Source organism: Papaver somniferum, chromosome 11, assembly GCF_003573695.1.
Source record: "Papaver somniferum cultivar HN1 chromosome 11, ASM357369v1, whole genome shotgun sequence".
Classification (NCBI taxonomy): domain Eukaryota; kingdom Viridiplantae; phylum Streptophyta; class Magnoliopsida; order Ranunculales; family Papaveraceae; genus Papaver; species Papaver somniferum.
In genome coordinates this window covers 112,655,323-112,670,173 of record NC_039368.1, presented here as the reverse complement: position 1 = coordinate 112,670,173, position 14,851 = coordinate 112,655,323, and the positions used below count along the sequence as shown (strand labels likewise).

General features: G+C 38.3%; 3 protein-coding genes across 3 annotated transcripts; all 3 read left to right on the top strand.

Annotated features, from left to right (window-relative positions):
* The first annotated feature begins 893 nt into the window (after positions 1-893).
* On the top strand, positions 894-1,679 carry LOC113324941 (uncharacterized protein K02A2.6-like). Its single transcript, XM_026573213.1, has one exon. It carries the CDS (start codon positions 894-896, stop codon positions 1,677-1,679), a length of 786 nt encoding a protein of 261 aa, XP_026428998.1.
* An 11,197-nt stretch (positions 1,680-12,876) lies between these two features.
* On the top strand, positions 12,877-13,701 carry LOC113322284 (josephin-like protein). Its single transcript, XM_026570348.1, has 2 exons — positions 12,877-13,107; positions 13,205-13,701. Exons 1-2 carry the CDS (start codon positions 13,027-13,029, stop codon positions 13,667-13,669), a joined length of 546 nt encoding a protein of 181 aa, XP_026426133.1. The 5' UTR covers positions 12,877-13,026; the 3' UTR covers positions 13,670-13,701.
* Positions 13,702-13,706: 5 nt separating this feature from the next.
* Positions 13,707-14,644, top strand: LOC113322283. The gene has a single exon (XM_026570347.1). It carries the CDS (start codon positions 13,731-13,733, stop codon positions 14,346-14,348), a length of 618 nt encoding a protein of 205 aa, XP_026426132.1. The 5' UTR covers positions 13,707-13,730; the 3' UTR covers positions 14,349-14,644.
* Positions 14,645-14,851: the final 207 nt, after the last annotated feature.

The window sequence follows — 14,851 nt, the reverse complement described above, 5'->3', positions numbered from 1 at the left end:
CTGGAGATAAGGGGTGACTCTAAGTTACTGTTTAATCAAATGAATGGAGTATATGCGTTGAAGGAGGCAACACTGGACCCGTACCGATCAGAGGTGCAAAGATTACTAAACTACTTTGCTGATGCAACCATAATCCATGTTGGTCGCAACAACAACAGACACGCCGATTGTTTAGCCACGCTGGCATCCAAATTGCAGTTCGAAGGTTTAGAAGAAACCCTTACGGTGAAGAGGAGGACGGTGGAATCAACATGGATTTTGCAATGCAAAGACACCGGAGCCTGCGACTGGCGAACTCCAATCATTCAAGAGCTTAGCAGATCACTTTCTCAAGGAAAGTTCAGTCTCAAAACCCTGCAGAACTTCTTAATGCTTCATGGTATGTTATATCATCGAAACCCGGATGGTTCCCTATCAAGATGTCTCGGAGATGAAGAAGCACAACTGCGGCTTAACCGCGTTCACAATGAAATTTGCGGACAAATATTGGTGGTAGCGCTCTATCGTCGTCTTCAACGCCTGGGATATTACTGGCCAGAAATGGAAACTCAATCTCGGTTACTCCAAAAGTCTTGCTCTAATTGTCAAGTGCCTCCACATCAATTGGAGGTTTTCATCATAAGTCATGCTGGGGACTGGAGAGAACCGTACATTATCTATCTCCGTGATGGAGTAACTCCTGCAATCAAAAGGATGCTGTCAAGATGAAACAAAGGGCGAAGCGATTCATATTTCACGAAGGGGTCCTGTATCACAAAAGCTTTGGAGGCGATCTGTTACGGTGCCTGGCTGAGGTAGAGATTCCAATTATATTGAAAGAAATGCATCAAGGGGAACATCAAGGGAAGAGGAAACTGTTTCTCCAGATACTCGAGAAATACTATTGGCCGACCATGGAGGATGATGCAGTTGCGTTTGTGCAAAGCTGCAACGAATGTCAAATTCATGGAAACCTTGTTCATGCACCTTCCACTCCTTTACACTCGATAAGCAGTCCATGGCCATTTTATAGCTGGGGAATCGACATTATTGGGATAATCAATTCGCCGTCATCAAAGCAACACGAGTATATCATAACTGCGACAAAATATTTTACCAAATGGGTTGAAGTCATTCCTCTACGAGGGACTACAGGAGCAACGATTGCGGCTTTCAATAAAGAGCACATCATTTGTCGGTTTGGCGTACCTAAGCATATTATCACCGATAACGGCACTCCCTTCGCCAACAAACAAGCACGATATTTGCTTGAGGGATATGGAATTAAACAGGTCTTCTCCACCATTTATTACCCTCATGGAAACAGACAAGCTGAGAGCACCAACAAAACACTAATTCGGATCCTCAGTCGAACAATGCATGACAATCCCAGAGAATGGAACGAACAGCTTCCGATGGCACTATGGGCATATCAGACAGCACCTAAAAGCTCTATTGGAGTTTCTCCATATTCACTTGTTTACGGTGAAGACGCGATCCTCCCAGCAAAAATCAAGATCCCGTCAGCCATGATTACAGCAGCAAGTGGGGTCCACTGGAACGAAGCCGAAGCATCAAACTCCAGAATCGCCGAGTTAGACACTTTAGATTCCAGAAGAGGTAAAGCAGAGGATCGTACTCAGGTGTACAAAAATAGGATCTCCAGGGCATACGAAATAAAAGTAACGGAAGCAAAATAAAGGAAAGAGCAGCGTCTTTGAAATCAAGAGATGGCTCGGAATAATACCTCGGATGCAAGCCGTGTACGTTTAACAGAAGAGCCTGGTTGGTACGAAGAAGACGATCCACTGCTGTTCGATATGATTAAAAGATGGAGTTTCTGCAAGAAAATCCTATCACGAAATGCAAAAGGGTGGTTCAAAATCCCTACATGTACATATACGTCGAGGAAACCCTAAAGGAAGACCAAATCGACTGTGGCGAGGTTTATCCGATGAATAAGGATTCAACACCGACCAAGTCGTGCTTTCTTCCAAACCCTAATCAGGGTCGGAAAAGCCGCTGGATATCTGAAAAGGAATGATTTGACCATCTCCAGGACGTTTGAGGCGTAGGGTGATGTTCATCTATACGGTAAATATTTATTTACTTTAGCTTAATCGTTCTAATATTCAAGCTGTCACCATCTAATGCTTACCCCGCAATAGTGCAACTATTACGTGCTATGCAGGGGAATTAATGTTGATGGTGGATTTTAGTTCAGGGCGAAAAATATAAAACCAAATTTAATGCACTGACATCCTGCAAAGGGTAAAACCGTTTGATAAGCGATGAGTGCAGAAAACCTCTCAGCTTTATTTATTCGAAGCAATTCAATAAATACACAAAATTCACCCAGAATGGTGCATGTAACAACAATCCCAAATATTCTGTGAATTTTTAGCATTATTAACTAATGCATGATTTTCCTAGTGTTTCATGTGTTGTTCTCAGCAGAACTCTCATTATTGGCATGGCATGACGACTGAGTGTTTACTCTCAGCAGAGTAACATTAATCTCCAAGTGTCAATATCGAGATGTGCACGAAATACCCGTACATGCTACACCATTCTCTAACAAAGAGAATCTCGTATCAGCTCTTTTGGTTAGCCCGATCGAGCATATTTAATTTCCTTAAGGGAAACATAGACTGTCCATATCAGTCTCAGAAATGATCACGGCCACGCAAGTTGGCCGCATGATTTAACCAGCCTATCTAAACCCTAGCAGGAGTAGACGATCACCGTGATGACCACCCGCAGGCCCACTTACGCCCCAGCAGGTCGAACACCACGCCACACTTCCCAGCGCGCCAAAATGCCAGGCCTAAAATAAGGTGGCCGCACTGCTTTGGAAGAAGCACGAACGAGCAAGACTGTTCAGGGAAGTCTTAAAACCATCACAACCGTCGAACTTCGCCAGCCTGGTTGTTCGGATTAGATCATCCCGTGAATGATCAGGGAAGCGTTAACGCACACGTTGGCAGGCCCAATTCTCCCTCACCCGATCGGTTTCCTCACGACAAGACCATGGAACAATGAAACGATTGCTCTAACCATGGCAAGCGTGATGCTTCTAAGGGTCGCGGAATTCCACTAATGTCTTAAATCGATCACAAACATCCAACTTAGTCAACCTATTTGGATGGCTTAGATCGCATTTAGGACTAACAGGAAGGTGCACATATGTTCACCGTCATCCCAACATGGGCCCCACGTGATCGATCTCTCCAAAGGAGGGTCACGGCTTGCCAAACCGTTTGGCCAAATTCACGTGTGCGTGACTGTTCCAAAACCCTGATTAGGGTTTGCGGCAATGCACATCCGTCGTAGTACGATCATGACCATCCATCTTCGCCGGCCTAAACAGACGGTGTAGATATAAACTCAAGGGGTCCCAAGGATGTCAATGTGATCACTGTGGACCCACCTTTACGTGTGACCGGCCGACCTAGGCAGACTAGGGACTGGCACCTCGAAATGCACCCCCAAAGGTAGCATGCCGCATGGCCTTTTAAATCCTTTGCGGCAATGTATTTCTGTCGCAAATCGATCACGACCACTCATCTTTGCTGGTCAAATTGAGTGGCCTAGATCGAATATTTGTGAAACCGAGAGGTGTAGACATGCTCGCCGGCGGGCCGTCTCCACACACGCCTAGTCGGTCCCTCCAAAATTAGCTCCCATGCTAGGATTTGATCAAGCAAAAGAGGGATGTTGCGGACCTCTAAAAAACCCTAAAATCCATCAACGGCCGCAAGTATGCGCCGTAAATCATCTCATCCGTCCAACTTTTCCAGCTTGGTCAGACGGCTTGGATTAAGAGTTAGGAGATCAATGAAGCGCCTCAATGATCACTGCCCGCCACTCTGTCATAGGGAGTAATCGACCATATGGTGGCCCACCATGCGGCCTCCAAACGATCGCTCGAAGATGGTCGGACGTGATGCCATTTTAAGACGCTTAATCCGCGACTTATTCATTCAAGCTTTAAAATAGCGATGCCTCATGCATATCGATTATTTTGAGATGCTTGCTTTAACCGATGTGTTACATGCATCGAGCATACACGATATTTCATGAATATAAAATCCTTAAATAACTTAGTTATTTAACCTAATAGCACCATATGTTATTTTCTACGGCGGGTCCCATGAATCGACCCACTCATTCGAGACATCAAACATGTCACAAACTGGGGATACTTACTGTTGGTCTGGCGGTTTACAGCGTGCAGCGTGCAACGCGCCCATTACGAGAACGTCTCAGGAAGCATGGACGGTTAACGATGATGAGGGAAGTGGGCAAAGGCGTGATCGTGTGACAATCACCTACACGACCCCACTACTCCATCACTCAACTTCCTACGAAATGGGGATTACGCTCAAATGACTTGTATAAATAGGTTATTCACCTATTTTCAAACACACAGAAAAAACCAAATGTTGTCATCATTATCCAGAAAACACCCAGAACTGATAGCTTTCATTGCGCAAGCCAGTTCATCATTCTGATACAAGTCATAAACAACCAACACCTTCATAATCTCAACACCTTCTTCGCTTCCCTCCCTAAGATCAACCCCATCTCCTTCACTTTGTGACTGAAGCAAATCTGGAACAGCCATTTCTTGGTTTAGACTAGAATTGTATAGATTGATCTCTCGAATCAAAAGCACTCCCGTGCAGTGTATTTATTTAGGGTTGATATTCGTTTCTCATCCACACACACCTAAATTTACCAAAACCAGTAGAAACAGTTTTCACCCATAAACAAGTGCAAAATCAACAACAAGAACATTAGTAATACCCGGGATATGAAAATCAATCTGAGGCGAATGGTGACCATAAACAACTTGGAATAGAAGCATAGGAAGAGAATTGGGATATGATGTGTTGAACCAAAACTCAGCCCAACGTAACCAGTGATTTTGATAGTTACCCGTTGTTAGAGCACTGCTCGGTCGAACTCGCATGCGTTGCTATCTCAAGCATGTTTGTCAATGTTAGTGATCAAAACTATAAGTCTTGATTTCTAGCCTACTTATAGATGTCTCGGACTAGAACATAGATTGCGTAGTTGAGCTTAGTTTTCACGACGTTCATCATTTGAAGACGAAGAACTACTAAGGGGAGCTTTTGGAACTTCATCGACAAAAGGTATGTGGAGACTTAAACTCATCTATCACTTGGAAAGTCTATTTCTACTATATCTCTTATATTGAGACATAAGTCGTATTATGCTATAGTTTTCCATATACACATTTGAGATTTTGAGTTGAGTTTATCTCGCTTACATATTTCTCGAAATATGTGTTGGCAAGCTTTCGCTTCGACCAAGTTCATCTTATATCATGAGAAAATTGCCGAGTAACATTTTACATGGTTTATGTGATACAATCATTTGGTGTAAGACTTGGAATATTTCGATAATGATTATTTCAATATCTTGAAAATTGCTTCGATGCTAATAGTGTGTGAAAACGGCTATTGTCATACTCTAAGAATGTTTCAATGATTGAAATATAGAGCTTAGAATCATGTAACCATCTCTGGATATAAGCATATAGTGTGTTCGCACATTTGTGTATAAGTCCAAAAACCGGGAACCAAATGTATACATATTTGTGTGTGTACTAATTGGTTGATGGAGACTGGATAAGTATGCGTACCCGTACTCATACTGGCGGAAGTTCACGTCCGTGAATTTCTGTTGAGTTTGGAAATCAAAACCAACTCAAACCAGTTACCAAAGTATGCGTACCCGTACGCATACTGGTGGAAAGTTCACGTCCGTGAATTTTTGCTGAGTTTGAAAACCAAAAAAAAAAATCAAATCCGGTTACTTAAGTACGCATACCCGTACGCATACTTAAGTGGTTATTATCTAAAATCGGTTGTGTACATGAACCTAAACATTTATAAAATAAGGAATGCAATGTTTGCAAACCGTGGCTATAATGTTCATGTATTGATTCGAGTGAATCAAACCGATTTTGCTTCAATTATGTTCTTGTATACTTCTATGAGAATATAGCAATTGAACGACTCTTTAACTAGTTTCGTGTGAGTCATTTGAACTAGTTATGGTTAAGATGAATAAGGTTGATATGAGAGTAATCATATGGCTAACCTCGGTTAAATATTTGTGAACCAACATGGTGTACACGTTTATGTACGGTTACATAAACCTAAATGAGGGTACATTTCATTGTGTGTAACAAGCTAAGTTCGATCTAACGGTTGAAATGTATTAGCTTGGTTGAATTAGGTTTTTCATCTAACGGTGAATATTGAATGCTTTGTTACCAAGGTAACTTAGATTGCAAACCCTGATTTGAAAACTATATAAATGAGAACTCTAGCAACTGGGAAAATTAATCCCCACACCTCCTGTGTGTTACTAGTTGCATAACTAGAGTTGATTCTCCTTTAACCTTAGGTTTCTAATCGAGACCCTATAGGTTAACGACTTCAAAGACTTCATTGGGATTGTGAAGCCAGACCCAACTATTATCTTGTAGTTGCGTGTTCTGATCTTGCCCGATTATATCGTATTGAGTACGATTGAAATAATTGACTCGAGATTAATTTCTCCAATAGGCAAGATAAAAGTAATCACAAACATCTTCGTCTCATCGTTTGTGATTCCACAATATCTTGTTTCGCTAGTCGATTAAGATTATTGTGAGGTGATTGATAATATTAGGATGTTCTTCGGGAATATAAGTCTGGTTTATCAATTGGTTCCTGTTCACCTTGATTTACCAAAAGACGGAACAAAAACTCTTGGGTATTTCTGTGGGAGACAAATTTATTCAATCCTATAAACTTTTTTGTGTGAGACAAATTTGTTTATCAAATCTTAGACTTTGGGTCATAGCAACTCTTGGTTGTGGGTGAGATCAACTAAGGGAATCAAGTGCGTAGTATCCTGTTGGGATCAGAGACTTAAGGAGCGCAACAGTACCTTGAATCAGTGTGATATTGATTCTATTGTGAAACATGGATATTAAACTCTTTGATATACTTCACTCTAGATTGAGTCTGACTGTCTAGTTGATTCTCTAGAAAGTGTATTGGAGTAAGTCCTCTAAGATTGACAAACGAATTGTTGGGTGTGGTTGTTAGACCCCCGTATTTTCACCCGTAAATATTGAAGATACCCAATACAACAACATAATCTAATGCACTATCGAGAAAAGTAAGCCTTCCAAAACTGACTAATAAAAATCGGATTACAATCACGTACAAACCACAAATAGGGAGAATATAAAGATCTAAAGTAAAAGTATGTCCGTAGAGGACTAATTTCACCTTGGTACAATGACCAGGAGAATGCACTTTGCTCTCATACGCAATTGTGATGCTTATACGGTGACAGTTAGTAGTATATATAAACCACATTTCGTTGCTATTCTAGGATGATGAAAACAATCAGCAAAGCTAAAGTCTACCACTACTGTTACTTGGTATTTAGAGATGTGTCCCAAAAGTTTCATAGTTCTAGACCCTTGAGTTTGCGTTACAAATCAAAGAAATTTTCACCATAGACTCATCTTCTGCATTTAGTTCATTTGCTGGTGTGAGATTTTCATTGTCATTTTCCATTTCCAATAGTAACAGTTGAGGTTGTTTACATCGATGAGTCGGTTTGAATTGTTCATCACAGTTAAAACATATATAGTTGCTCAGCAATACTCAAACGGCAGGCTCCCGTGGATAGTGAATTAGGTAATGTAGAATGATTAGGAGTCCCCTTACTAGGTGGAGCATGTAATGAAAGGGTTGGTTGGTTAGGTAATGATTTTTCGGATTGGATGAGTGGTGAATGAGAATTACATTTTCTGGAAATTGCAGATACCAACGTACCAAAAGCTTCTTCTTATCTTTCTGCCATAACATATGCTTGATTTAATGATTTAGGAGAAAAAAAATTTTATACCTGCTTTGATATCTTCCTCTATACCAGAAATAAAACAACGAATTAGAAATTTTTACGGTAAGGCGCAACAACGATTTACAAGTCGATCAAATATGGCTTTATATTTGCGTACAGTTCCAGTTTGATAAAACTTCACTAATGCACCTTTCAGATCATCATCTTCCTTACAATTGAATCTATAACAGTAAGAATTACAAAATTCTTGACAAGTTGGAAAGCTAATGGTTTGGTTAACCATTGATACCATAGAATAACATGCCCTATCAAGTGACCAAAAGTTAAATGCACCATATTTTTGTATAGAATTCCATTTAGAATTTTGTGTTGATTAGCCATAAATACCCAACCTCTAGGGTCGTTACCACCATAATCTGGAAAATTCATCCGAATTGAACGACCAAGAAAATCAGAAAAATTGGGTTGGTCTACTTGAAACAGTGATGGCGTTTGGGGTTGATTTTGGTTATCTGTAGGTTATTGCGGCGGTGGATAGTTAGTGGATATTTTGAATAAATTTGGATGTTGTTGTTGATGATAGAGCGGCAATTTTGGTGGGTTAATCGGTTTTTATGGTGGTGGATAAAGTAGAATTTATGGTTGAGGGTGATACTGCAGCTCATGTAGTTGGAAATTGGGGTTTTGGGTTGTGGAGGGGGGTAAGACAGTGTTTGTGGTTGTGGAGTGGAGTGGGGTAAGGTTGTGGATTGGGGTAAGGTGGCAAGATCATGAACTGATCTAACTTTATTTGAATAGATGGTACAACCGCTTGAAAATAAGTCATTGAGGATTTTGGATCTGGTTCATCATCATCTTGTTTGTTTACTTCCGTTCTAAATGATGATTTATCTACATAACCAAATTGTACGGAGTTCAGGTTGATCCAGGAAGGTGCTCTGCATACTATTTGTTGACATCTATCTACTTTAATCTAAATTAAACTAAAAATATAAATAAAAAACGTAATACTTCAGTTGAATACATGTGAGTGATATTTTTTGATGAGGCAGGATGCTTAAGCGTGGCTTGTTACCAATAAATGAGATGAAGAAAGTTTTGGAACAGTAGCAGAAACATAAGCCTGTCTCAAAATAGAAAGCACACAGAAGTAATCAATAAGTAAAAACATAAACAAAATTCTGTCTCAAAATCGAAAAGCAAACAGAAGCAATCAGCAAGTAAGAAACGAAAACTCGAAGATAGATCATCAGACGATGACTACAACGATGACGATGACTTCCTACCTATCAACAAAATTTTGAAAATTAACAACAGATTAAAGAAACGGAAACTCGAAAATAGATCATCATACGACGACGATGATGACTTCCTAAGTATCAAAAACATTTTGAATATTAACTACCGACTAAAATGAGAAGCTTCTTAATCTCATCTCTCATTTTCAGTGCTTTTAGAGTTTTTTTATTTCTTTTCTCCTAGGTTTACAAAAACAAATGTCAGAAGCTTCCACATTTCCGCTTCATATGAATGAGATAACTTTGAGAAATCCGTCAGTATTATCTAATCCATTTACGCATAAAAATGGTAGGTCCTAATTGTGAACTGTCACAGGAGGATTTGATAAACTATTTTTCTCCATATTGCATAACATCATCAAATCATCATCATGCCTGCTCATCATTTTCTTTGATTTTACAACTGATTGTACTGTTACTCGAACTTTGGATGTTGCTTCCTGGTGGTCAAAGTTTGAAAACTAATTAGATTTGCGCTAATTTCAAATCATAATCACTTAATTGGTTACGTGTAATTATGTGAAATTGGTATCCTATTCTTGTACCATCATACTTCAGGTATTCTAAGGTATCTCCTACAACAAAGTGTATCTACAAGAACAATTTTTTTTTCGTCAACTACTGCATACTTTATGATTACTTCTTGCACCTGCATCAACTATTTCATATACTACCCTTTATTCTTCTTAACCTCTTTGCCACCAGATTAACTATTACAGGAGAGTGAGTGTTTCATCTATACTTGTCGGTTTTGTGTATGTGAACCATTAAAATAACTTGATAGAATTGTTGATCCAATTATACAAACTCCGGATAAGCCACTATATATATTTCACTTCTCAACTCTCATCATCACCATGGAAATCGTCTACTTATGATTCTTTCCCAAATACATTAACGGTTGCATAATTTCCCCACCTTTCCATTTTTCTCCTCAATTTTTCCTGATGTTGTATAGAGTGGTTATTTTTTAACAAATCTCCAGGGATATTAATAGTTTTAACAAATTAAGTTTCTGCAAATCTACTTGCTCAAATTTTTCGAGAGTTAGCCTTGCAACAAAAGGATGTCTGAGAAACATCTCTGACGTTCAGTGATTATGATGACCTTCGTCAACGATACTAATGAACCATCTTTTTTTTTTTGTTAAGCTCATATTGGATATTGACAGGTCAGTTCATCTTCTTAATAGTATTGATATTCTTCCTTATGGTGTTTCCTTTATACTCTACACCCCTTTTTACAAGATTTTGGTACTTCTAACTATATTGTTTGAAATGTTGTCTCTTACTCGATTATTACAAACTGTTACGCACATCTTTTTCTTGTTCTTGAGCTTAATGCTTTATATCGCCTTTAAAAACACTGGTCTACAAGAACATAAAATATAAAGTTAGAAATCAACATGATATACTTTCAAACTTGGAGACACATCTATTGGTAACAAACCAAGTTGTTGAACTAGTGAAGGGAACGTGTGAACGTGTATAAGTTTCGTTATCAATTGGTGAAGGTTATCTCATGGTCTATAAAAAATAATACCACAATGATAGTCGAAGAAAAAAAAAGTTGGGTACCGAAATCATCTAGGTTGTTAGACTATATACCTAGCCGAATACAACAATCGGCTAGGTTATAAGATTAGCAACCTATATCCCACTCAACATTTAAAATATGGGTCTTAATTTATAAAAATATAACTGGCTAGGTCGAAAATATTTAGACCTAGTCAACTACGAAACTGCTTTAAAATCAGTATGTGTAGCTTCACAATCGACTGTGAGTTCCCTGACTATTTTCAGTATTTAATTCTTCATTTTGTTAGTTTGAATCTCCATTTTCTTTATATTTATGTATATTTAGTTAGACTTTGAGTTGGGGTTAAAATACTTTGATGACCTAAATGATCAGTCATAACCGGATCCTTTTCAAGAGGTGTGTATTTATTTATTTTGGTTCAGAGATGAATATTCACCTACTTCAAACTTCTCACTATCACTCGTTTCTATAACCAAAATCAAAATCTAAGTTAGAAAAGAACTTCTTCATCTTCTAATCTTTAGAAATGTATAACTCTTCCAAAGAACTAACTATAAGTTAATCTCACCATTCTAAGCTACAAATTTAATTTAACTAACTTATATGATAATACGTAATTGACGAGGATAATTTATCATTATAGAAAACTATATGCATAAAATATTTTGAATTTTATTTCGAAATTTACCTTAACTTATCTTGCAGCCCCTTCAGAAACAAGAATTACGTGACTCTATTTCTTTCCATCAGATTATCTCATAACCACAAACCACAAATCCTTTCGGGTTCATAGTCCACATCAACTCATATCTTTAGATAAGGCCTCGTTTGCGGTTCATGTCAATAAATTTATTAACACTCCTAAGTCCAGAGCTCTAGCAAACTATTATCACAAGCTTCTATCAGGGGTCAACATGGCCCATGTTAGACCAGATTTAGCATCATCAACATCTAGTTGAATACACAAAGGATTTCAAGTTTAGCATCCGCATTCAATTCAACATCCGGAATTGCATTTATTCAATATGCAGACGCTCGGATTGGATAAGAATGGGGAATAACGTGCAGCGATAAAAACAGTCGTTTCCATTTCCAACTACCAAAAATAAGTTCCAGCGTAACATTGCTATAATTTATGATCACATTGGCGGTTGCTAGGAAAGATCATCCTAAAATAAACAAAGCTATCAACCTGTCACGGGTTGTGTATTTGTCTACTAAGATCTGCCAAAGAATATCAATCTGGATACTAGGATCTACCACACATAGTGTATCTAAAATCATGAAATCCACCGAATAAACATCAACTTGTACAAGAACATCTTCTACAACTCCTCTAGAAATTTTAATTGACCTATCTACCAATTGGAATGTAACGCTAGTGAGGTTCAAGTCACCAAATCCTAGTTGCTCATACACAAAATATGACAAAAGATCCACACTAGCGTCTAATTAAGCCGTCCCTGACAGGTTAGCTTTCTTTTTAAAAGAACCACCACCATAAAGAATTCATGTATGACTCATCTACAAAATTTAGGAGCCAATCTTCAGAATTCACAATGCAGTTCTTTTTCTTCTTTTATTGCTGCTTTGGTGTCACTAATAGTTTCAAATTCAACTATATTCACTAATAGAAGCTGCTTAGGCCAAGCACTATGGCGCCCCATTTCCCTTCCCTATCCCTCATTTGTAAGGAAAAATCCGTTTTGCCAACCACTATGGTCCCATATCCTTACTTGAGTAGGGATATCCCTTCCTTACTTAGTAAAGTGGATCATATTTAATCCAGGTAGTAGGGAAATGAGACGGAAACTCAATTTCCGTTTTTAGTAGAAACGGATACGGAGTATCCATGACTTTTTTCATGAAAACTAAGTATCAATTCCCGGTTCTTTAAGTTTTACCCTACAACCTTTCACAATTTTTTTTTTTTTTTTGACTAAAACCCTTTTTTTTACTTATTATAACTGTTTTTTACCTATTATATCTGCTTTTCTTACCAAAGTGCTTGTCCTTACACGTTAGTGCCATGAGTCTTTTTTGTTTTGTTTTGATCGATGTTAGTGCCATGAGTCGGTCAGGAAGAGGGAATGGATCTTGTGGGCCTCAACAGATAAAAGTTATTACCAGATGGACTGCTTACTCCAGTCCATTCTTTTCTTTTTCTCTTCACACCCTCTCGCTAGTCTCCACTTTTCTTCTAATCGCAGAAACCCTAGTCTCTCAAAAAGTCATCTTGCTTGATTACCGAGCTCGAGCTTTGAAAAGGGTTTTAAAGTTAATCACTTGCTTATCGAGATTTTCAATACAAATGGAGAATTCATCACAAATCTATCATGAGAAACAGAAATTGCAGTTCTGTCTATTGCATGCTCTCAACAATCTCTTCCAAGTAAGTCTATCAATAAAATCTAGGATTTAATTTTTCTATTCACCATATTTCAAATTTTCCAATTCCAATTTTTGATGTTATTTTGATATAAAATTAGGAAAAGGATACATTCACTCGTGCAAACCTAAACACTGTAGCTGAACAACTTGTTCTTGTTGATCCAAATAGAGAAAATCAGAGATGGGTTCCTTTAATTTTCAAGCAACATCACAATTCAATCACAGGGAATTATGATATCAATGTTCTGATTTCATCTCTAGAACAAAAGGGTAAATCTGTAGTTTGGCACGATCGACGGAATGGTGCTTCTTCCATTGATCTTAATAAATCTGAAGATGTGTTGATGGGTATTATTCTAAATATTCCTATTATTAAATTTAGAGGACTTTGGAAATCTAGACATTGGATCGCACTTAGAAGAATACAAGGGGTTTGGTATAATTTAGACAGTGATCTTAATACACCTCATGCGTTTAGAGATACTGACGAAGTGAAAGAATTCCTGGATTTTGTTATTGGTTGTGGCGCAGAGGTTTTGCTTGTTTTGCATGATAAAGAGTGATATTATTGTGAATGTTACAAATTACTAGATTGTTAGAACTGTTAATGTACTATATGATTGAATGGAATTGTCAAAGAAGTTAAGGAACAACTGGGTGTTAAGCAATTTGATTGTGTTTGTATGGGTGGTTGTCTTTGTGTCGTGTTTTCTCGTCATTTTTGTTTCATTGCTTAAGCTTCCTGATGTATCACAACGTAAAGGAACGTTTGCGTCTCATAGAGGTTTGAGAAATAGAAAGGTGGTGAAAGAAGATGAAAGTTTGGGTGAACTTGGGGAAATGATGATTGGAATGTTGCCTGCAGATCTCGCTTTTACCGTATTTGTTCCTTCTGTGAAAGCTTTCGCTAATGAATTGAAACTGCAAGTGAATGATAGTGTGGTTGGGTCAAAAGATAGTGATAATACCTTTGCTATACTCTCTCGTGTTTTAGCTTTCTCAGCCATTCCAAGGAGTCTACTTTCTGTTAATGTTCCGGTTGGAAAGGAGGTAAGTTTTGATTCTATATCTGGATTCACATTATATATTTCGAAAGACTCAGATGGAAGTTTGGTTGTTAATAGAGTTAGGTCGAAACGTCTTGATCTTCGGAAAAGAGACATGGTTGTACATATTATGGATGGGGTTATCATGGATGCAGACTTTGAACAGTCGGTCCAACCTGAAAGTGAAGATGACTGAATTGAGCTATCGTCTGTATTAGAGATGTGGGGAGTTACAGATTTAACAGAGCAAATAGAAACCTAGTGAAACTTTGTTTTCAGTTTATTGAAGTTTGGGGTGACAATCTGCTAGATGGGCTTTTATCCTCTTGGCTCCAACCTGGTGGTTGCAATGTACGGTTCTTGCGATAGATCATCAATAGCCATATCTCATAAGAAATGATGCTTTTTTCAGTATCTTCACCTGTAACACTGAAACACTGTATCTTTTGGAAATATAAAGCCTTCATAAATATGATTATCTTGTTAGCTTTATTTAAGTGATTAACGTTTGTAGTTGTATGGGTGAATGAGGTGACACTCTTGGTGAAATTTATCAAAACTAAAAATTCCTTATCCCACCCCTATCCCGATCTTCTTCGTCTCCTTCACCATCACACACCAAGTTGACCTAATGGCCAAGGGCTTCACTATGTAAGTTGAATGGCAAGTTGAACTAAGAGGAGTCACAATGCGTAAACA